At 36.8% G+C, this 25,338-nt stretch overlaps 1 protein-coding gene across 2 annotated transcripts in view; it reads left to right on the plus strand.

The window, feature by feature from the left end:
* Positions 1-13,348, plus strand: part of TUSC3 (tumor suppressor candidate 3) — a 135,116-nt gene extending 121,768 nt beyond the window's left edge. For both annotated transcript variants that reach the window (XM_087736359.1, XM_087736360.1), the window contains 3 exons: positions 1,849-1,923; positions 4,320-4,410; positions 12,811-13,348. In XM_087736359.1, coding sequence (XP_087592485.1) covers positions 1,849-1,923; positions 4,320-4,410; positions 12,811-12,826 — 182 coding nt within the window. In that variant the 3' untranslated portion in view covers positions 12,827-13,348. The remainder of the gene's footprint in view (positions 1-1,848; positions 1,924-4,319; positions 4,411-12,810) is intronic.
* The last annotated feature ends 11,990 nt before the right edge of the window (positions 13,349-25,338 follow it).

The following is a 25,338-nucleotide window of genomic DNA, read 5'->3' on the forward strand; positions in this document are numbered from 1 at the left end:
GATAGGTAAAATAAAGTTGTTATTAGATAATGCTACATTAGGGGCTTTTCTTAATAGAGTAGAAATATGTGTGGATTTTTTTTCTCAGCCCTTCTTGTTGCAGCTTCCTCAATTAATTCATTTTTATGCTTTTGTAACTTTTGAAAGCAGAGAACTGAATGATTCTCTTGACAGTCTTTCCAATTCTTTTTCCTACTTAAAGCATAGCAGTAGCACAGGACATTGCCAGTCTCTTATGCTTATGACTCTGAATCTTAACAGGCAAAATTTTTAGAAAGTAATTTTTGCCTTCCCTTCCAATTTGCATAGTCTTGTGGATTCCAGGTTTGGGTTTTTCCCAATATTTTGTGATTTTTTTTTTATTATTGTTTTGTCAAATCCAGTAATAAGCTTCTGGAAAACTTGAATGTAGCCATTTATTCATAAGAGTGACCCTAGGCATTATAGGTTGTACACACGTGTGAGAAAGTAATTTGAGCTACTGTTGTGTTTCTAATAAGTGTCTAATTTAGGACTGTAGGTAGATGTCTATATCAAACCGGGGGTATTAAAATTTACATTTCCTTGACATTGCCTGTTGGGTGAGATGGGCATTTGACTCCTTTCACCATCAGTTTTTGCTTTTGGTAATGCTGTTATTCATCATTAGAATTTTCTCATTCTACGTATATGAAATTTGGAAGTCTCAAGTCTGAATGGGCCTGCTAATCTCTGATAAAGTGTGATGATGTTAGCATTGACATTTCTAAATCCTTTTGCTCAGACTCAGGTTAACTGAAATTGTATAGCTGAAATTTCAGATGTCTTTGAGCCATTTTGGTCCAATTTTGAACATTTCTAACATGAGAAATGTTAGTATGGATATTGATAGGATTAGTGCAAGTATAATGTTACAGGATGCAGATATTGTTTACAAATGTAGCGTATTTGAAGTATCTTCCGTGCATTATCTGTGTGCATAAATAGAAACATCTTCTCATTCTTAAAGTTTGTAGTCATCCTACTACCTAGCCCTGGGGTGAGTAATGCTTAAAAATCCAACCATATTCAAGAATCGGTTAACTCTGGTGAAGTTCATATTTCCTGAAATTGTGAGATATAGCTCCCATGATGCACTCCTGCTTCAGTATGGCATTCAGGCATGCCTCCTCTTCAGAACAGATGTTATGCACAGTAGTAACCGTTCCTTTTTGTTTATACAATTTCAAATAAACAATTAAGTGAATGGTTTAAGATCTTGCTAGATTAGTTAAATTGTTTTATCATTATGTACTTGTTCACATTTGTAACTGTTATAATGAGACAATAAAACACTGAAAGTGAATGAGGACTTTGCCTCTGAGATGTTTCTCTGCTGAACTATTAAGCAATATGACACTAAAGAGGGAGCTAATGTCTTATCTAAAAGCAGAGGAAGATAAAGCAGTCCAACTGCTTCACTTTGCATCAAATAACCAATGAATTGTGTGCAATAACACTGAATGATTTCTGGTTCTTTTAGTTTTCATTTTTTAAAATCCTTTACTTCCAATACACAGAATATTGTAAGATGTTGAGGAATAGCTATTTCTATAACTGTCCAAAATTTGTGTGTCCTACTTGATGACTTGTCCTTCAAAGCTTTTTGAAGCTTCTTTCCTCTTTTATGTAGAATGAACAAAGAAAAATCCTACTATACATTTTTGCCACAGGTGAGTGTATTGGTACAGTACAGATAGTGATACGCAGTTTTATATATAAATACTTTCTTTCATTTTATGAACTTGAAAGCTTTAGTTCGTAGATGTACCTTTGTGGCATTCTGAGGTATCCACACATCTGCTGTTTTCCTTGACAATGGCGATACAGATGCTGCTATCACCATGGGAATGGTACTCCTGAATGAAGCTGCTACCTCCAAAGGGGATGTTGGAAAAAGGAGAAGTAAGTTATTTAGTACAACTAAGACAATGTTTAGACAATTAAAAGACATTGAGAAATTACAAATTAATCTGATGAAGTTTCAGAATGTCTCTACCTTAAACAAATTTTTACCTTTTGTGGGGTGGAGGAAGGTATAAAAATTCTATTGGTAAAAACTGCATTCACATGAAGTTGTAACAGTATAAAAATGTTTTAAGCATACTCAGTCAAGTTACAGTTTGACACAGTATCTCCACTACGTAGTACTGCATCGTATAAATGCTTTTTGGCTCTTGAATTATATTGAAAGCCAGCAAGATAAAGAACAGGAGTTTCAAAACATCATTTTCAAAATTAATTTAGGCATTTAAGATACTTAAGCTGACAACATCCAAAGGAGTGTGAAAATTCTTTTATTTGGTACGCTTTGCCAGCGTCATGTCTCCAGAGGAAGGTGAAAGCCCAACAGTAGATGTAGTACAGAACATAACCTAATCTGTAATGTCTAAAGATTCTTAGCTTGAAGTGCAAGTTTTATGTTTTTCTGAATGTTGTAGTCATTCAGAATATTTGGAAGATTTTTGGCAATGAATTACATAAACATACAATATGTATTAAGTATTTTATCCAGATTTAAACTTCCTAAAACTGTTAATGTTGAACAAACTTCTACTGAGTACAACATAGGTTGAAACAAATATGCCATCTGCCTCTGTACGTTTTATAATATGTTTTTTCATCTCCCCTGCCACTTCTTCTTCTCATATAAGGCATTGAAGACCTTTGAAAGATACCAGACTTGCTACGCTGCTTCCCCTTTCTTTCTAGATCATTTTTTTAGCTTCTTCTATGTAATACACAGTAATGCAGATAGGGCTGGCCAACTGTTTTCTATAAAAGCATTCTATAATTCTTCATAATAGCTGGTTGAATGTTGGCTAGAGATCTCTATAGTGATTTGAGGGTCTCCTTCAATGAGCTGTAGATGTATAATTTAATTCTGAATATCTTTTACAGTATCTAGCTTTAATACTGATGTCAAAAGAGACAGTGACATGAGTTGAATTGGAATATGATCTTAGATCACAATTGAGATCTGGGTCTGTGAACATGGACACAGCAAAATAACAGTGGGCTGCAGTACAAATTCAGACTCTCCTCTGCTTGTGGCCATTATGTGGCCACATATTATATTACCTGCCATATTATATTACCTGCCTTGCATTGTTCATGCTTTGCAATTTATTCATCCATGTTTTGAAATCATATTTGTGAGCGGTGATTTCTTTATAATGAAGTGTGTTTATAAAATTTGTACATGGCTAGTTTTCTCAAAATAACTGCAGAAATTTTATATTTCAATTGATGTGTGTCAGTTTCCACATGGTCAGTTTTAATGAAAAAATGTGTCATTGTCAGTTTCCCCGACTTCATGGTTGCTCATCCTTCGCTCAAAGACAGCACACTTCTGAAGCATGAATATTGCAATTAAATAGCAAAGGTTTGTCTAAAGTAGGAATAGTATAAGAAGAGAAGTTTTTAAAATCAAAGTAGCTCACTAGAACTAAAGCATTATCTAATGTAGATTAGCTGCATCTCAATTATATGCATCAGCTTGTAACATGTTGGCTTTTGGGGGGGGTTTATTTACATGCAATTGAGCAAGCTATCATGATCAAAAAGGTTTTATGCTATTACTACACAGGTGCCAACTGGTGTTCCAAATTTTATTTGTTAATTTAAGCATTTACTTTCCTAATTCATTCTTTGCCTGGAAAGGCTCAAAGCAGTTTCATCTGGATGCTGTCAGAAGGACTGTGTCATTGTTATTTATCTTCAAAACCCAAAGATTTATATTGCTATCAAGTTAAGAGTAAAAAGTAATTTGGCTACCAGCCTTGGAACTTTCTACAGTGAAATGTTTTATCCACTAAGAACTAGATAAAGTAGTTACTAAACTGCCTTTGCTGTTTCTTCAGCCTTAGATGGTTGACTAGAGAGAACATGACTCCATTAGTAAAGGGATATTTTTCTGAATGTAATTTGTTTTCCAAAAAGAACAAGCAAATACCTGAAATTACATTGCCTGATATGTATAATTTACAGGGTTATTTAAATCCATTATCAGCAGTAAGGTGTTTGCATCCACATACATTTGAGTTGCAAATTGCTGCTCTTTTTTCTTGAAAATACATTCACACTGACAAGTTATTTTTTCTTAATAACCATAAATATTATTTCTATATGTGTTTGAAATCCTGTCAGAAGATAGTGGGCATCAATAGTCAAGGCAGTAACATTTTTGTATTTAACTGTGTCAAAATTCTCCATAAATGATTGACATAAATAATATTCTTTGTAGAGATTCCAGTTTTAAATCTTTTATGTGCTAATAAACAAAGTTATTTTCTTTCCAGTAATATGCCTGGTAGGCCTGGGTCTGGTGGTCTTTTTCTTCAGCTTCCTGTTGTCAATATTCCGCTCCAAATACCATGGCTACCCATACAGGTAATCTCTCATTAAATTCTCATCTTATAGATTTTAATAGCTTTGTATAACTTTAAGAATAGCTTTCAGGTAGACAATTTTTTTACCACTGAAGTCTGTGGTAGCTGGAAGAAGCAGGAAGAATGGTGATCAGTTGCAAAGGGCTGGAAAGCTAATGTTGTTAACATGACTGTTAACGCAGACTGGTTAAATGGGTTTGAGCATAGACATGTGGCATATGCAGTGCCCCATGAAAATGCAAAAGAAAATATGTGCTTGAGTTTACAAACCTTTATTAGATATTTATTTGTGTGTCTTTATAACTAAGATGTACATAAGACAAGGCACAAAAACCCCAAACCAATGTACAGTGCTAAGCTATGATTTGTCACTAAAAGTACCCTCTTATTTTGTCAGCCACACCAGAGAGGAACAAAAAGGTTATGGTCTCTCATAATTATATGTACAGCTATCAATTAAACAGTTACAATTTGTCTGACAAACAGAAAAAGTGGAAAAATAGTAAAGGAAATACAGTTCTTGCCTTTTGTAGGTGGATGCTTTCAGCTGGGAGGTCACCTACAGAGGTAGTCTAGCCTTCTGATTCACATCTTCTTGCTGATCTGTTATATATTTTTTTAGTAGTCTGCCAGGAACAGATGGCGCACATAATTTTCTTTTGATCTTGGTACCGTTTTCAGATGTGCATGAAAAAGCCTAGCTAGAGGAAAGATGCAATTAAGTAAAGTCTTCAGTGCTATAGTAAACATGTACCAGGCTACTGAGGTAAAAGCAATACAGTGACATTTCCCCAGTCATCAAATTTGTGGAACAAAACAGAGGCCCGTTGATTTTTCTCTCCCAAAACTCTGTTTCGTAGGATGGCTAAATATTTTTAATGAAGAGGAGTCCTTTTCCTGTTGTTCTTATTCTCCAAGATTAGCAATTTTGTTCAATTGACTTTTGATCCTATTTGAAACTATGCTGTTCTTCCTTTTTGTTTCAGTCTTTGCTCCTTTTTAACTTCTTTCCTGTAGATACATGTATAAAAACATCTATATGTATACAGCCAACATAGCCTTAACATGCTATGTGAGGCTTTACAATACAGATAGTATGCATGAGTGCTCTTTTCCCCCCTCTAGTTGGTCACAATGTGGTTAAAAAGATGAGTTTTTCCTTATTATTTCCTGTGAAATTGGTTTCTATAAACTAGTAGACTAATCCTTCACAGAATATTAGTCTACATTACTATTACCGTGGATGGAAGAGTAAATGGATGACATGTGTTGCAATGTAGATATAGTAACACTTGGCTGAAAGATCTGGCATGATGAAATATCAACTAATACGTTTACAAATATATATGTAAGGGAAACATTAGTACAATAGATTCAGAAGGTTATATTTTGAAATAGAGAACAAAAGAACTGTATATATTAATGTTAACGGTTCTGTTGTTTTTACAGCCACTGTTAATGAATCATGTGAGGAATACGTCTACAGTTTTTCTCACATACTTCTTAGTGTTGATTTCTATGACTAGGTCTTGTAATTAGTGTAGCAGCCAGCTTTATATTCTGTGTTATGTTCCACTAGTAAGGATTCAGCCTTGCGAAGCCAACTTAGATCTAATGTTTGAGCTAATACATAAAATTTTTATATTAGTTTTTGCTGTGAGACCTTAGAACTATTTTCTCATTTACTGAGCTTGGTGTCTTTATGCAGATTAATTGACATTTAGTTTAGATCACCTCAGATTAGTTTTAGCATTCAACAACATCATACTCAAGTCAAGGAGTATTCCCTTTGCAATATGCACAGAAGGTCTGCTCCTGCTTTTTACTCATTCATTCCTGCTGAGGGAAGAGGTCTGTAAAGGACCCAGTAATATAATATAGCAAGATTTCATCAGTATGGAGTTAGTAGTTAGCCATCTGGGATAGTCTGTACAGCCTCTCTGGAGACTACCTTCTAGCTCGACTGACTTGGGGTGAAAGACAAGATCCGGTTTTCCTAAGTGTGAGGTCTTCTTACTTCCCATTAAGTGCTTGAGACTTAAAAGAAGAAAGAATTATAAGCTTGATCTGCAGCTCGTAAGCTCACTTGAGAAGCACTGCCAAAGAATGTCAGCCCATGCTCACTTGCATCTTCTCATAACAAGTTTACTAAAATGAAAAAAGCAATTGTTGTGTTCCTTGCCATGCAATTTAACAGCTACTAAAGAAAACCTGACAGTTGTACTAGTTTCATTTTTAGTCCTTTCATCTTAGGAATGTTCTTCTCACCTATTAACCACATGCTTATATGGCTGTACCAGTTTCCAGACCTTGTGTGGCTTTTGTGAATGTTTGCACTAGGTTTTTTGACGGCTGTATGATACCTAGGAAGTCTGAGGTTGTACAGTACCTTGTGAACATGACTATGCTCTGTCAGTTGGCATGCCTACAGAATACCGTTGATGTTGTTGCTTAGGTCTACTACATCTCTGACTGTATTGTAAGCTTTAAGAATCTTAATTTAAGTAATGTAGGGGTTTTCCCTCTTTTCTTGCTAATCTGTTTTCTGTAAATTTTGGGTGGGACGGATTTCTGCCCCCACCCCGCCCCTTCCCCCAAACTGAACCTGTATTTAGTGAAATATCAGACATCTTTTCTTTGGAATACCTAGCAGAAGTTGGAAACCTATGTAGATTTCATAGTCCTCTGTTAGTATCCAAGCTAAGAATAAAGGACATCAAGAACCAAGGGTGTGGTGGGGGGAGGGGGAAGAGGAAGAGAAAGAGAACTTATGAATTCTATTAAAAGTTTAAGTTCAAGAAATTTAATTTGATATGCAATACATGTAGAAAAAGGTGCACCTGTTAGTATGTTAAAGCTGGTGAAGAAAGAAATAAAAGAAATCCAGGATAGGGCTGAAAAGAATGATTCATCACAATCCTGTTAAAATGAGATAGTGCTGCATCATGTTGTTACTAGGAAGGAATTATTAGATCCATAAACAAAATTCTGTCTTAAGGAGCTAAGTAGATTTAATATCACAACTTAGTAATCAGTAACACCCATCAAGTAAATTGATAAAAGAATGAACCCTGTGGATGCATAAGTACATGAGAAACATTTAATAGCTGGCTGTGTTATGCAGTTTTCTTTATTTTTTTTTTTTATAATGTTACTGCAGAATTAAGCAAGATTTTACAGGCTTACTTGGACTGTCCTAGATTCTTGTTTTCATGAGAATAAATTAATCATTCGATCTCAAATCCTCACTCAATGCAGAATTACTGGAAACTGTCACTAGAACTGATCCTTTTGCTTTGCTATTACCAAATTTCATTTGCTAGTTTCCCAAATGTGTAATTTACTTATTTCATCCTTTCCAGTGTTAAATCTTTCAGGTTTCTGTTGGTCTCTTGAGTAGCTCTGACCCCATTTTCTGTTGTGTTATTTTAAATAAACACATTATTGATTTTTTGACACTTCAGTGATCTCAACCATGTCATCTTCATGACAATGCCATAGTGTTTCTTAAGAGAAGCCTCTTTAGTTTATGTGCATAGTTGTTATGAATTTTAATGAAGTGAACATGCAAAACACTAAGGAGGACCAGGTATACAAACTATTATTTTCTCTCTCCCCTTTTAATTTAATATCCTGCATTTTAACTTCAGTCATATATGCTGATATACATTCATCTTTTTGTCTGAATTCCTTAGGATCTTCCAAGGAGTTCCGTGTCCCATCCGTTGATCCCAGTGTAGATATATTTTATGATGTGAAATATGTCTGTCTTTTTACTCTCAGTGGTTGTAGATTTCACCTTGAAACTATCAGTCTTTATGTGATAAATTGTCCTCGGGCTAGTAAAGCTTTGCCGTTAACAATACTAACAACGATGCATACTAATGATCTGTCAGAAAAAAGAAAGAATGTTTATGTTGGCATGCCTAAAGCAACAGTTAAAGAAAACTGAAATTGTTTTAATGCTATATGCACAATCTCAAGCATCAACTTCACTGTCCTACTTAAAAAAAAAAGTCAAATATACTAAATTCTTTCTGTTCTCTGGCACTGAACAACCAAATAAGTCCTTTATGAAGCAGCATGCATTGATAAAAACTCAAACAGTAACACAATTGCTGTGCATCCTCTTTCTCTCCAGTGACCTCCAGGTAGTGAAGATAAATCAAAACAGAGGTGGATAAACATAAAGCAGGAGTCAAAAACTGGAGAAAGACTGTTATTTCCTTTTCTAATGTGTATAAATAAAAGTACTGGGAATACTGTTATTTCTTTGACCCTGATAATGCCACTGTCATTGTTAATTTCTGTGACAAACAGAAAAGTATCCAGAGGAGTGCTAGATAAGACCGCAGGTCTATAAGTGTGCCCTTTAGAGGGCATGTATGTAGGAAGGGAGAGTAACATTTTGTTTACATTTTTTTTCTTCTACTTCAGACATTGTCCAATTAAGTTTTTGATTCTTCCTTCCACAGAATTTTCCTCTTGAAGGCTAGGGTTGGCGAAAAAAATGTTTTAATTAATATGCTAGTAAAATACCCTTATACAATAAAGCGTTGGAATAGGAGAGGTGATGCAAAATGGAGGTCATCATGAAGGTTACCTACTGAGCGAACACAAGCGTGATGGATAAGCTGGCATGTAACAAATCTCTCTGCTAGAGCCATTTTTACCATGGCAGGGCATTTTCATGCCTATACTAATACACCTTTTTTATGGGAACTAGATGAAATTTTCATTTTGCTGAAACTTAATTTAATTGCTGTCATTAACTGTTGAAAGATAATGCAATAATTTTATTTTACACTGTTGAATATTTTCCCCTTTATAATGCTTTCTGGATAATAGTGTTGATATGTCTGAGAAAATCTTTTTTGGAAGCCTTCTCACCCCAATATTTAAATTGAATAAGTGATATATTAAATATCAGATACTCAGTGACTGAGCAATAAAATTTCATTATATCAACACAGAATTTTCTCTCTCAACTAATACACATGGGAATGACAGAGAGACTATTCTTAACTATAAGCCAAAAGCATGAACTCTGAGTTAGCTTTGCTAGTCAGGAAAGAGCTTGGAGAGTTCTCTGGAAACCTCACTTTAGGCAGTTTCAGTCCAAAAAGCACACAGAATATTAAAAAGAGTGAGGAAGAACAGTAAGAACAAAACAGAAGACATCAATACACTAGCACAGTAGTGTTTTACTGGGAATATTAGGAATGTAAATATTTGTAACGCTGGTTTCTTCAAGAGGACAGACAGACAAAAGTCTTATCCACTGTTTACTGATGTTAAAAAAAGTTTCTCCGTTCTTTTTTTAGCTTTGGATGAAATTTATTAACTGCCCTGTGTTGTCTTTTCTGGTTTGTTTTCTGGATGAAACTTTTAGCACAGTTTCATTATTGTTGACACTTCCAATTGTCCTTTCAAGTGTACATTTTATCATTTAATCTTTTTTTAATCTGAATTTAAATGATACGAACATCTGAAAATTCAAAAGTGTCATGTAAGTTTTCATTAACTAGCTTGCATTAGGTAGCTTTTTAAAGAATTTTTTGGTACCTGCAGTTGAGTGTTTCATTATCAGATTATCCTTTATAGCCATTGTATTTGGGTATTATTGAAGAAAGTAATGATGTGAAGAGTTTTTAGTTAAACCATAAAAAATAAGCAACCTTCTAGAACTATGTGTTGGTGGAATGGAAAAATACATAGTTTGTACTCACTAGCAGAGAAAATGAACTAAGCTGCTAGAAAGCATGATAAATAAAAGATGCCTTATTTTTGTCAAAAAACCCATAAATGTTAAGTCAGACATGAAGTATTCATTCATTGCTTAGAGAAAAACAGTCAATGGAACAAGAACAGACAAATTGCAAGATGCCCCAGAGCTTGAAAATTCCTTGCATTCACTATATACGCCATATAAGAAATGTCTAACCTCATTGTAATTAAATTAGTTTCAGTAAAGAAATCCTGTATAATATTGAGCAAGTGAATAAAATGGAATAATTATTTCTTGGAAATATACTGGTAAAATATTAGTAAGTAGAACAAATAGTATTTGCAGATGTATAAAATTAAATTTATTAATAAACCTGAGCACTACTAACAACTGTTCAGATGTTCCATGTTGACTTCATGCATGATTAAATTGATTCACCTGAAGTTTATGAACTGGTAAATCTACTTCTGATAAACACCAAGATTCACATTCAGGTCTATAGTGCTCAGCAAAATAGGTTACTTTCTTTGAAATGGCAGACGGCAGGAATATTTTAAAAGACAGGAAAACAATAACATACAGTTGTCAAAACAAAGCATCTTACATTTAGTATTTTCTATACTTCTTCTTTTAATGTGGCTAGGCACTGTGTTCTTCAGAAAGAAGCTGCCCATTGAAATGGAAGGCAAAACAGCTCAGTCTCCTCTGTTCGTCCAACAGCACACTGAATTCATGAATATCCACAGACCTCCAAATTCCTCTCTATGTGGAGTGTCCATGTTCAGGTGCTGGTTTCTCGTCCTTTAAAGAATAAGAGATCTGAATTCCAGGTGTCTGGCCCCATAGCAGATTTCTTAAGAAGGGCGTGCTTCTTCCTGTGCCAAACAGTTTGCAAGCTATAAGTAGGACCTTCCTTCTGTGATTGCCACCATTAAGCATGCCTCTTCTTGCTTTTATGGCTTTCCAGTAAGTCTTACAGTTTACCATTGAATCCTACCTATTCTACCCATTTCCAGGTAGTTAATGTCTGGAAGGGCACAGTTTGGCCATCCTTTCCTGTTCTGCTTTCCCCTGCTCTGCGTAAGGGGACATGGTTTCTTTGTTCAGATCTATCCCAACAGATGTTGTCCAATTTGTTGTTGTAGATTTTTCAGAAACCCTGCCCAACCCCTAACCCCTCACCCCCTCCTTTTTGTCTACTCTCTAGTTTATGATTTTTTTATGGTGTTTTGGCTTTTTGGTTTTCCACCTTAGGCTTGTTCCTTCTTTGTGTATCTAGCCTCTTAAACTTGTTTTGGAACTTCCACTTTCAGGGTTTACCTTATTCATATTATATCATGTCTCTTAGCTGCTAAAGATGCAGTTTGCTTGCAGACAGAAAGTAAGGAACAATAGGTATGGTAGTGGCATATTTAACCAAAATGACACTGCCATATTTGTAATTCCTACAGTTATATCATTCAGTCTTTTACCCCTCCTGAGCCTGTCAGTGCTACCTGCCTGACTATTGTAATCTTCAACCCTTCCCACTCTTCCCCCTGAACTGTTTCACTACCAGTATTCCTCTTCTCTCTTCTCTTCTCCTATACATCCTTCTTTCCTATACATCTCCTTACACAGCTATCATAGACCTGGGTTATCTTTTTAGTCTCATGTGCTCAGCAGTCTCTTCTCCACTCAGCACCCTGCAATTCACCTCTTCACACAGTTGTTCTTGCTAGCTTTTCCCTTTCAATAATCGCTTCACCCTCCAGCACCCAGCCAGTTGCCATCTGTTTTGCCTTGGTTTGTGTGTCTTGCCTAATAAGCTTGTCGGCTTTTTGCAGCAGGGAACATGTTTATACTGGTACAGTCTTTTAAGCTTATGGCACTTGTATTTATGTTTTGTAATGATTAATTATGCCATGAATGGAAAACTGATGAAATTACTACAACATGTGTATTCTAGAACACCCTGCATATCTATAAGGAGATGAAAGATTTTCCATGTGAAGCTAGAGGCACTGAAAAAACCCTTCCATTCAGTAGTTCATTGCTTTTGTGTTTGTACAGTTAACTCAGTCATGCACAAGTCTTTCTCTCTGTGTTCTCATTTCCCAATTTATGACATAACTGTTCTTTGGTAAAGTACTTAGAAAGGAATACAAGCAATATATATCTACTTTTTAAAAAATACAAAGTTTTGTTCCAGGGGTAAAGAAACAGCAATGTCATGTGAAAATTCTTCATTTTTAAAAATATTAAGAATTTAAGAGTCTGCAACCCTGCAGAGCCTTGCCAAGTCCTCTATACCCTCCCCACTCTGGGACCACTTCAACAGTAAAAGAAAAATGTTTTAAATAAATCTCAAACATCCTGGGGGAGGTAGTTCTCACTTTAAGTAGTAAGAGCAGATGCAGAACTTGATTAAAGAGAACAGATGTTTGAAGTGTGTTTTGCTTTTTAATTTTTTTAAATAGGCAAATTTAAGTTTCAGTCACTCAAGTTTTATTTGATAACTTTCATGCTTGCTTAGTAATTACTAAATGGGATATAAAAACTTAAGAGATTATTACACAAATGTCATGACTTTTCAAATGAATGTTTTGAAATCTGTTTATTCTTTTCAAATAATTGTGATGCTATGTTTTATATGCATTTTTCAGCATTTAATCATGTTTTCTTTCTTTTCAGCTTCTTAATTAAATGAAGTCAAGAGGGATTCATTTAGAGCTGCTTACCATGAAGATAAGCTATTGCTGATATTATCTGCCCACCAATGTTACATGTGTTCAAGAATCTTTTGTTGGTTCATCTGTTTTTGTGATAATTTATATAGTATGCTGACAGAGAAAATGCAGTTTTATGCAATGAATGCATAATTTACAGAAACATACAGTAAACGCCTCATTGGGAAGTGCTAAAAAGTTATGAATATAGTGTGCTCAAGAATTTAAATAAATTTCATTATAATGGGTTTAAGCCTTCCTCATTAACTTTAGTACATGAATCCAACGGGTATTGCCAAGATTTTTCACCTGAAGTTTGTAATAAGGTTTTGGGAACAAAATATCATTGGTTCTTCAACTACTCTTAAGAGAAATATAATGGTGGAAACTATAATTTAATGACTACATGCACTTTGCCACCACTTTTCTTTGAAACAGTATATGTATATATAGTCTCTGATCACCTCAGACATGTTAAGCCATTAATATAAAATTGTATTCTACATATTTTCATCCTGGATCTCTTCTTTTCCTGGCTCAGAAGTATTTGGAGTACATACATTGCCAGTTCATCTCTCTTTTGTGCCAAAGGATGCAATTCAAAATGGTTTGTGGAATCTTGAAGGCAAGGCGGCTGAGATCAGTCAGAACTCTGATGCTTTTAAGCTGACTCTGTGGTGGAAAAAATGGGAGGATGGGGGGCAACAATATTTTGTAATCCACAACATGCTGTTTTTCTTAAGTAGCAGCAGAAGGAATGTATTATCCTGAATGATGTTTATAAAGCAATATAGATGAGTCTATTGAAACAGGAGTTGCAGCAGTTGCCAGTTTTCTGTGTTCACCCAGCTTTGTGAAAAACTTATGTAGGAATTTGTAATGCCATTTAAAAATGCCATTTTTGTAGCTGCTCACATCTCATATTATATGAATTGCTCATGAACCTTTGCATATGCCTGCATAGTGTATTCTCTGTGGCTCAAGGTCAAACAAAAGAAACACATGATACTCTACCTCAGTCCTGCTGTTTCTTTTCCTCTCCACTAGTACTTTTCCAAGTACCAGTTCACTGTCACTGGCATTCCAGGAATGAAATCAAGTTAGAATTTCTTCATTCATAATACAGGAATGCCTCTCAATATGAGGATAAAATGGACTGGACTTTACAAAACTCACTTCATCTAATGCTCTAGCTGTTCTTTCTCCAGAAAATACCGGTATGTTAAGAACTGGGAAATGTTTTGGGACATGAAAAAACAGGAAGGATAGGTTATGTCTTACACAAAACCAGAGCAAGACTGCTGGTATTGAAATGCTGCAAGGTTGTAGGTCAGCATTTAAACCAGAAGCTGGGGAAAAACTGACAAACTCAAACACCAGGTTCACAGACTGATACGGACTGCGAAGGGGGATGCAGCCTTTTCAGAGGTGCATCAGCTGTTAGCTAGGAAGGCACATCACATTGTGTAGGGAAGGCAAATCAGACTGCCTATGGTGCCAGTTGATTGGCATGTGCAAGTGTGGTGAAGCTAGGGCAGAATTTGCAGGAGTGTTATGTCAGTGCTAGAAGCTTGAGAAATGGATGGAGGAATTAGAATGTGTGGTATCGAACAACAGCCCTGGTTTAACAGACATTCAGAGACCTGGTGGGGGGAAAAAAAAAAAAAAAATCAGTAGGACACTGTTGCCAGGCTACTGACTTGAGAATGGCACAGCAGGATATGCGGGTGACAAAGTGGCACTATATGTGAAAGATTACATAGAGTGCAACAGCATGGATGTCTTACAGGAAAAAAAGCAGCATTGCAGTAGGTCTCCATGGTTGGAAGTCTGTACTGACCTAATTAAAAAAAAAAATCTAATTCTAAAAAAGAATTAGAACTGTGCTAGCGACCCCTGATCAAGACAGCAATAGCAATCAGGAAATTAGACTAGAGAAACTGCAAGTTTCAGACAGGTAGTAATAGTGAGAGATCTCAAGATGTCAAATCCTAATGAGATTAAGTATTTCAGCTTGTGATGAGGTATAAAGTATTCCAGTGATACATGACTGCCTCCTGGAACAACTAGTAGATCTCAAATAAATAACAACCAAATCAAAAGTAGCAGCTTGAATAGTGCACGGGTACTAGCATAAGAGGTAGCCATGGGAAAGCTACTCTATAACAGCAACCACAATACAGTAGGGTTAATACTGTTGCAAGAGAGGACAGTCAAAGTGAAATCTGAACTAATAAGTTGGAGCAATGTAGAAATAAAGGCAGTTAATAAAACAAAAAATCCACAACAAACAACAACAACAAAAAAGAACAAATAATAAGACACCTACAACCAGCCTGGGGGCTATTAAATACTGTATTAGAAGCCCAAGTAAAACATGTGCTGCAACTCAAAAAGAAATAAAAAAAATACTTACATGGCTTAATAGGAAAGTTATTCAGAGAGAGTTCTGTGCTTTGAATGCTGGCAAGAGGAACAGGAAAACTCACAGTACATCACAGATCTACTGTAAACATAACAGGTCTAAACAAATAATCCAAAGATGATGCTCAAGGTGGTAACATGGTAGCACAGAATTCTTTAAATACATCAAAACTAGGGGACCAGGTAGGGAGCTAGTGAGAGAGCTGATGACAAACGTTTAAGAAGGGGCACCCACTGATAAAGACTATGACAGAGAAGCCAAATTCTCTGTAGCAGTTAGGCCAGAACATCTAGATCAATGTGGTCTAGCACAGTCTGTGTAGTTGCTTTAAATAGATAAGCTAGATGCTGGTAAGATCTCAGGACCAAATGGCATTTATCAAAGAGCTCTGAAGGAAATCAGATGTGAGGTTACAGAACTGCTGAGCAAGGTGCCTTCACCTATCATTATAGATTGCCTCTGTATCAGAGGACTGATGGATTACCAAAACAGCTGTCATCTATAAAAAGGAGAGTCTAGAGGAAAGACTGAGCTACAGACCAACGAACAATTTCCAATCCTGATAGGATGGTCAAGTCTGCAGTAAAGAGTAAGCTTACTGAGAGCAAGGGTAAACATAGTCAACAGAGAAAGGTGTAGGACTTGTATAAAGGAGAATTTAAGCTCACAAAGCTTGGAGAGGGCTAAAATAGTGTCAGAAAAGCACACAGATAAAAATCCTTTGGCAAGGCTTTATTAAAGAACCTAGTCTGGAATTGGGAGAAATGTTCTTTTTGTGACTTGAAAACCAATTAAAAGATACCAAGCAAAGGATGGGGCTTAATGGTCACTTCTCATGACAGAACAGTCAGCAATGGGACCTTCCTGAAGACTGGTGCTGGGACCACTTGAATACATCTTCATCAGTGACCTGTAGAAGGGCATATGCAGTACAACCTGCATTATAGATAAGCTCATATGGTACTGTGCTGATGAGGAGAAAAGTCCACAAGAACTTCACAAAACTTGATGAATGGGTAAAGAGTTGGAAGGTGAGCATCGATGCATTTAGAGAAAAACAAATCATGCCTTCTTCAGCTAAAACTCAGGGAAGAGATGGGGGAGAGATAACTGAACAGATTTTAACAGAATTGTTAGTGTGCACTGGCAGCCAAAGAAAAGATATTTCGTGTCATCAGTACAGGTATGGGTAACAAGACAGAGGACAACACTTTGCAACCACACAAAACCTCTGTGCACTCCGGTTGAGTGAGTGCTGCATGTAGTTCTGATCTACGCATCTCAGAGACACAGGGCAGTTCAAGGTATAAAAAGGCACTGGGAACTGATCAGGGAGATAGAGTCTCCTTATGAAGGGACACTAGGAAGACTGGAACTCTTCACCTGGAAAAGAAAAAACTGAGGAGTGACTATGAGTGGCTTACAAGTTTATAAACATATTAAATAAGCTGCATACAAAACATTCACCAAATCCTACAATACTAGGACCAATGTGCAGCTGATTTAAAATAAAGTAAAAAGGAAGTACATCCTTACTACTTTTTCAAATTCTCATTCACAGGAGGTTGTGGAGCTAGATAATATCAGCAGGTTCAGAATACAGTCTGAAATTCAGTCACAGTTCCGGAAGAAACTCTGAAGGAGAGGCAAGCATACACTGTTTACCATCCTTAGTACAGTAATTCTGGATGCTGGAGAGAGTATGAGGGAAGTGGACCACATTCTCTCTAAATAGTATCTCCAATGAGCCAGAACAGTGAGCTAGACGGGCTTTTGGTCTGACCTCCTAAGGCATTTTGTAAGCTCATTAAGAGCTGTGAAGGAGGAAGGAGGTGACATTAAGAGGACCTGTATGATCTACTGCAACTTTGTTCTCTTGACAGCACAAATAAGCAGGCCTGGAAGGCACCAGCAATCAACAAGGAGGCAAACACAGGTATTGGCAGAGGTCAGGAGGACAAGAAGCATTGCAAAAGACCCCAATCCCAAGGCTGTAGTCAGGCAAACTCTGTAGGAAAAAAGTACAAAATTTAGCAGACCAAAAATACAGAGTAATATAATTACTCATTTTATGAAGTGCTAGAATGAATGCTATTTGTTGTAAGTCTTTCTTTCCTGTTACATTCATAAGGAGCTGATAAGATAGTTCCTGTCATATTTCATAGGTCGTCACTTCCAGTGCTATGAATTTAGCCAGCATTACCTAACTATAGGAACCCTAGCTATAGCATTCACAGTAATAAAAGGACAAGTTAGAGTTTGATTTAAAGAGCAAGCTGAAGCAGTGAGAAACAACACAGCTGTATCACAGGCAATAAGAACTGCAAATCTACACAGAGCAGGCAATATGGAGTCCTCCATGTCTTATGCTTGCTCTGCTGCATGCTGTCTGGCACATATGCTTTCTCCCCTCCCCCAGGTTTGGATATTTTTATATAGACCTTAGCAAGCATTTTCAAAAGCATTAGCTCCATTTTCTTCCATCCCTGTGTACCAGCAGCTTCTTCCTTATGTCCTTTTTCTGTATCACAGGCCTTAAAGTTTTTACACAGATCCAAGTGATGTTTGGGGAAACCTCATTCCACATTTGTTTTGTTGCACTTTGTTAGTTACTTTAACTAGATGTTGATGTAATTGGCATAACGTGTTGTCATTAAAGAGACCATTTAGATGAAAATTAAATGATGTATAAATCTGAAGGTGGAGAGAAGCAAGCAGTATCTCTTAAAAGTACCCAGACTCTAAATGAGAAGTGTGGTACTAAAAAGCTTGATGGCGTTTTTCACTAGTTCATGTCTGCAGCAGTAGATAGCTACAAACTTGTAAAAAAAGAAAGCCATACTTGAGGCTCAAAGCACAAAGATTTAGAGCAGTAAAGCCTTGCAACTGAAGTTGCAAAGAAAGTGTAAAAATAAAAATCATCATTGTCTTTCCAATCAAATTCAACTCCAGATACTCTTCAGAACAGCCAAATATAACTCTCTCTGCAGTCATGTCAGTGACATTAACAAGGCTTAGTGTCCTCTTAAGGAGCTAGAACAGACCTCCACATGGATGCAGGTGTCTGGTCAGGCAGTCATACACAAACTCAGGACCTCATCCCTAAAAGATTTAAGATGTCTTTAGACCAACTTAGAAACTGCTAGTTATTCTTCCAATTCTTTGTCATACATCAATAACTGAGTATGGTTTTGCTCTTTATGTTTGGTAGTACTGAATAACTATATTCAAGACAAAAATAGCCTGTAGTTTTCGCTTGAGATGAAAGTGTAATATATACATATACTTGCATGCTGTAAGTTGAAGATTTTATACACTTGTTGAGGCTTTGGGTTTTTTTTTTTTTTTGAGCTCTGACAACTTCTTGTTAGAACCTCTCAAGTCCAAGAGTAGACATTCACCTATTTACAATCCATGTATGAACAGGAGCACTGGATGTTCTCCAGTGAAGTATGGATACATGCTACACCAAGAGCTATGCAAGTTCAGAGCTCATTGTCTGCCATGTGGCAAACCAAACCCAACACCATCCATAAAGAAAGGTTAGGTCAAACAACTCAAGTCTTTTGCTTTCTCTGACAATGTCATATAAAACCAGTATTTGCAGGGGAACAAACCTGCACAGAATGGTTTTTGATCTGATGTTACCTATGCTAAAAATTTAAATTCCGTGTCCTCCATTCACCCCAGTTAGCTATACTATTATGCAAGATATAGCCAACATGAATAAGCAAACCCAAATTTCTTTCTTTGAGCGTCAGTATACAATCAGTGTATGATGCTGAAAGAAGCATCTTTCCATATTTTCAAGGGAGGTTTGTATTGCGCATTAACACAGTTCAGTACATTTTTATTTTATGAGATTAGTAACTTCCATAACACTAGGCTGTGCATTGGTCCCTCTAAAACTACTTGAATTAAATAGGGAATATTTCTCTGGTTTGTATTTAGCCTTTCTGCCTTGCATTTTAAAAATGCTTCGCGAGTATAAACAGTAATGAAGAAGCCTCAGAAGTTGCCAAGTTGGAAAGCTTTGTTTTATCTTCTAATAGTTACATTTTTGCTTTAGGAATCTTACTCTAGAGAGGAAAAAAAGCCTCAAGGTAAGTCATTACCGAGGAGTGCTTCAGGCAAAAACAGAGGAAAATATGAGTTTATCTAGCCTGTAGCACACACACTTCCATAAGTATTTTTCCCTTTCGGTAGCACTTGGTGCAGGAGTTTCATTCTCTGGGTTTAAGGATAGAGAGCAGGAAGCTTTACATCATGTTTAAAGAAGAGCTGTTTCAGTTTTACTTTGTTTTGTAATAGTATGTATTTTCACTAGCAATGGAGTCATTTTGCAAAATGAAGGTAAACAGAACTGCTTACTTCTTATCTGAAAATATTTTTGTTGGTCAAAGCTAGTGGAAGTTATTGTTAGTATCAGAGGAAGCTCATAGCCAGTTTTTGCCCTTGAGAAGGCTATCTACCACCAGCACATCTGGTGGCAAGTAATAAATCACCTCAATACTGAGGTTGGATTTGGCTGTACATCTATGTCAATGGAAGTTCTCCTTAGTCAAGGTATTTGGAGCTAGGAATAATTGTATGCAGTGCAGAACAGCCTTTAGCCCTTCCTTTTCTATGATTACTCACCTCAGCTGTGTTTAACCAATTCTTTCCCCCACCTCCCTCTTGGACATGGTCATGGCCAGTTGATGGCCCTACTACTATGGCACTTAAAATCCTCATCAGCTAATTGCTGCTCGGATGGCCTGTTTTCTCCAGGCTCACCTCTTGCGCCTCTGACTCACCACTTTAAGCCAGAGCCACAGAGCTCGACTGGATTGTGCTGTGACTTTTCTCAGAGAATTTTATTAACCCCAGAGGTGTCCAGCCCCAGGCCAAAGCTCCCTGCCCTCAGCATTTTCCCATGGCCCCCTGACCCAAGCAGCCTTTCACCTTTGACAGCTTCCCTGCTGGTCTCCTCCTAAGGTGATCATCTCTCAGAAGAGGTCTTGGCTCGCCTGATGCCCTTGCCCTTTGAAGCAGAATGGTCTTTTCCTTTTCACAGCTTACATATTATAAAACCATAAGAGGAAACAAGGCTAAAAATCAGCCTCTGCTGTGTGGTGTCACATCAGTCCAGAGAGGCCTTCCAGCAGTTAGTGGCCCATTTGTTTCTGGAGGACAGGCTGAAAGCACAACAGAACAACAGATACAGCTTTGCAAAAATAAATAAAGTTTGCAAACAGTATTTTTCACATAAACACTGCAGTTACTTGCACCTAAGATCTTCAGTTAACATATCATGTGACAAATACTTGAATACAGAGAACACGTAGAAAGAGCAGAGTAGCATTTCTCCAGCACTTCTCATTCAGTGAGAGCAGGATACAGTCACAGGTCATTGGCTTTATAATGCTGCCACTATCCTGAAGCCATTGTAGGCCAATGTCAGACTTTTACCCTCGCAGCTCAGTTGTTTATGAATTTTTATAAGTTCTGAGAATTTTAATGAGCATTTAAAATGCCACAAGTTAAGAAATTGATGACAGTAATCGTACAACTTCATCCTACATCCCTTTGGTAATCACGTCTGTCAAAAGCCTTAGCCCAGCAGTGCCCAGTTCTCACATAAAAGCTGTCTCAGCAGAATTTCCTCAGAGGAAGACAAGATTTCCTGCTGGGCGTACAGCTCCTTCCCCAGACCAGTTCCACAAAAAAAGTGTGTAAGCCACAGGCACACACATCACAGCAAATCCTAAGTCCTAAGACTACGTTTTAGTTCACAGAATAAAACAGTGAAAGCATTCATGCCGGTCTATCGTGGTAGTAAACGAAGCTACTATCATTTATAATAAAGGCAGACAGGTAACACTGAAAAATCTAGCCACCACAGCTTTAGATACAGGATTTTTTGTGTTTTAAACTGTTGCCAGGTGAGGCAATTCTTAAGGGGTTAAGAAAATTAGTCTTAAGTGGCTTAATTATCCAAATGTCATAAGGTACCAAGACCTCTGTCCCCACACAGACTCTTGCTAGGAGAAATCTGAAATCTCCGTGGTTTCTCAGGGATGCTCAAGACATAGGTATCCTCTGACACCCAAGTTATGGTTACTCACATCCTAGTGTTCATATCCATAAAAAAACCACCACAGATGCTACAACTCATGCTCTTCAGGGATACATTAATTGTCATCAACAGGCCAACCAGCTGATACAATCTGGGAACTACTGAAGTAAAGTAACACTGAGATTTATTTTTCTTGTAAATCCCTCACCAGAAATTGCTTCTATAAAGCAATCCCAGATAACCTACACCTCTTTCCTTATGTATTCAGGGACGTTTGAATGCCTCTGGGGTCTCTGTTTATCATGAAATTAAGTTGCATGAAAAACTGGAAAAACATTTTCATCACTAAGAGCTCTTCAACACCCCTGCATAATATAAGAAGGGCACAATATATAGGCAGTGCACAATAAGCCAAGGTGTCCAGTATCCCATATTAAACCTGTCTTCTGCTTAAACCACTCATTTCAAGGTCTTTCTTTCAGCTTCCTTTCTTGCCAAATCTTAGGCATATTTAAAACCCCTCAAAATTTACTATTCCTTTAAGAGGCTCTCTACTGCTATTAGTGCACAAGTATCATCACTCTTTCTGAAGTGGCTTAGTACTTTCAAGTGTCATTCACACTGAGGGACACCTGAAGAAGTGCATTAAGAGACTTTGGTTTCAATTGGTCATGCTTTCTGGGTTACTCTTCCTTCAAACACCTCTTCTGTCTGATTCATTTCAGGAAAACATTAACATTTAATGTCATTACATGCTTAAGTAGACATTTATCATCCTTTTGAAGGAGGGAATTTCCTTTTTGCAGGTCACAATTCTTGTGACACTAATATAAATCATCACTGAAGGGTGCTCTAGTGTGTCATGCATTAATAAAGACAAAAAACTGAGCAAGATAATAGAGATAAATGAAGATGTATAATAGAATGCCTTGATACAGACTAGCTTTCAGCACGATTTGTAGATGGGCTAAAGCAAGCAGCAGTACTCCCAGGACTGTCGGAAGTCTAAAAGCAGAAGTACTACTCAATATGCAGATTTATAATATTATGTCAGTGGATTTATAGATAAATTACAGCTACAAAATGTACTCTTGATACATACCAAGCTCTCAGTTATCATGTGCTAGCTGCAGTTTACCAACAGGTATATTCATGCAAGCTTTCCTGGTTTCTACACTGGCCATACTTCCTAAACCAAAGCTTGTATTAGAATCATAGAATCACAGTATTGTGAAGAAATAATGGAATTAGATCTCATTCCCCCCATAAATATTATTTGCATTCAGATATGTTCTGTGCTGACAGTCCTTTATTTAAACGTATGTGTCAATTTGCAGTCAACAGTATATACTATTCAGGTAAGTAACTGAAAAGTCTGCTCCTAAATAACATAACATAACTAAAAGCAGAAAGCCACGTTGATTGTAAGGAATTGCTGGTATTCAGTACTTAGTGCTACAGCCTGCACAAAGAACCCAACTGCAGTATTTGTAGAAGACAGACCACAAAAAGCTTTTGCATAATGCTGATTATAGGAAATGGCTGGGAAGAGTTCATTCAGCCCATACTCTGTGCAGAGAGGATGCTGCAGGTGATTGAGTTTAACAAAACAACTATCTGCAGTGTTATTACCTCCACCAAGGGAAGGTTTCTGCACTCCCAGATAGCCATAAAACAAAGAGTATCTGATGGTCTCTAGTGGAGAAGATAACCAACTTTCTAAAACAATTAATTCAGCTCACCAAAGCAGAAAATGTAGTTACCTTTCTAAATTGCTACCAGCATATTGTTTGCTACATATGCCACCATCACCTCTCAGCTGGATTAAATGCAAATATTGCAAATTAGGTATTTTATCACATAGGCTACAACAGCTGATACAAGATACTGGGTCACACCTCTTACACAAATTATGTAAGTAAGTGGTTGCTCTCAACAATGAAATCCTAGAGATCACCTAAGGAACAGCAGTACAAAGTCTTATTTTTCAGCTTTGATGGGAATTTGATTGCAATCATATCAAAACCAAACAATAAGCATGCTTCATTCTTTTTACAGACAGTATTTTTCATCAGGTAATAGCTTGTCAGTTGTTGCGGCCTTTCAGTTCAGCATCAAATACCACATCTACTATAGAGCTAGATGCCAAAAATTATGCAAAGAGATACACGTGTTCTAAGCCACAATCCTGTAAAGGTGCATATAAAAGCACATTTAAGTACAGCTATTTTGTGAGCTTAAGAGGAGTGGATGCATACTCAGAACCATTAAGGAAGGTATTTAGATGTGTGTACATAAGGCACAAATCAAGAAACTCTAATCGCTTATCAGTTGCTGAGTAACTTTGGGAATTGGAGAGCAATTCGTTAGCTTTTACATAGAGGTAATGCTTCTGAAGTGCCTTGAAGTGAAAGGTAACGTTCACACATACAGTATTACTGTTTTCTGATTAGTTTTATTTTTTAAAAAGCAATACTAAATCTTCAAGATAAACCTTTTCACCTCGTATCTATAATCGTACATAAATAGAAGCCATAGTATTTCCTTATTAAATCCACTGGAAATTTATTGACATTTTATTGTGTTTCTTCTTTAAGTACAGTTAATCATTGAAGAAGTGTAACTCTCTCAGTGTTACTAATGTTTTTTCTTGAATTGCTATACTTTTCTTAGTACACAGTTAGCTTTTCTTGATCCCATCCAACGTAACAGGATTCAGCAAGAATTATCCAGGAAATATTACTTAGATCCTATAATGTCTCATCCCTTTAGCACTTCATTGCTCTAAATTATCTAAAACATGTATTATATTTATCCTATTTAGCCTCAAGAAGATATTACTTTAAAAGCAAATCTGATTATTGTTCACAAAAAAAGACAATACCACACAATTAGTCATGTCCTCAGAGTAAATATTTTAGAACTAGAGGATAAAGGATTAATTTGGCTTGTGGATGTGACATGTAGCCTTCTATGTAATTAGGATTACACCTTTATGAGATACATAATAATGAATAATCTTGGCTTATAAAAGCAACAATTGCATTTTACATTAATCTTTTCTTATGTAAAGTAGTTGTCTTCCTACTTAGGAATAATTGACTGGTTACCAATTTGCTCAGTTTAGGAGACCGCTGGGCCAAGTTCTTCACTCGGGCTTCCAGCAGGCACACATTTGCACTAATTATCAGAATCATCTTCAAAGTCCTAATCAAAAATGACATGGCAAGAACAAAAGTTCATAGTATTTCTGATAAAGATATTAAATCAAGCTTAAAAGTCTCATACTAAAAAGCAACCTTATATTTACCAGTTATGGCTTCTGTACCTGTTACTTCAGTAATTACTATCAACACAGTAAACCAGGACTATAAAATCAAAAGAGAACAGGAAACATGAAACAGAAAAACATGGAACATTTCCAGTTATAAATGCAAGTTATGAGTTTCCATTATTTCCAAGCAGATGTGAGCTCAAGAAGATGATAAAGTTAACTGGAATGTGGATATATAAAATCAATTGGTCAAAATTAAAATAAAAGAGAACCGATGCACCCATATACTGTTTTTCCCCTCCATCTGCACATAGTTATCATGGATATTGTGATGGAACGTACAGGTTGTTTGATCACTTTACTAAATACCGCTACAGTTTTTTCAAAGTGAGCACAGACAAAGAGGCAGCTTTGCTCCCAGTCAGACACAACCCCAGGAGGGAAGGACATGGCATGCTCCCCAACGGTGCTCCACCTCTTCTCCTGGCACAGGTTTTTCACAGCACAGGGTTGAGCAGCAGGCTTGGGAGAGACTAAACAAGGAGGGTATCTACAGCATAGACTGAGGCACTCTTAAGAAGCAGATCCACATCTGAAACTCAGACATTGTAGAGACCATCCTGTTCAAGGAGCACAGGAGAGACCATGCACTTTACTGCAACCTAGGACAAAGAAAATCCATCCTACAATGATATAGGGGCAAGATAACTTGAAGTTAAATAACTCATATTTTGTT

This window comes from Nipponia nippon, unplaced genomic scaffold, assembly GCF_047370975.1.
Source record: "Nipponia nippon isolate SJK-2023a ecotype South Korea unplaced genomic scaffold, ASM4737097v1 scaffold_6, whole genome shotgun sequence".
Classification (NCBI taxonomy): domain Eukaryota; kingdom Metazoa; phylum Chordata; class Aves; order Pelecaniformes; family Threskiornithidae; genus Nipponia; species Nipponia nippon.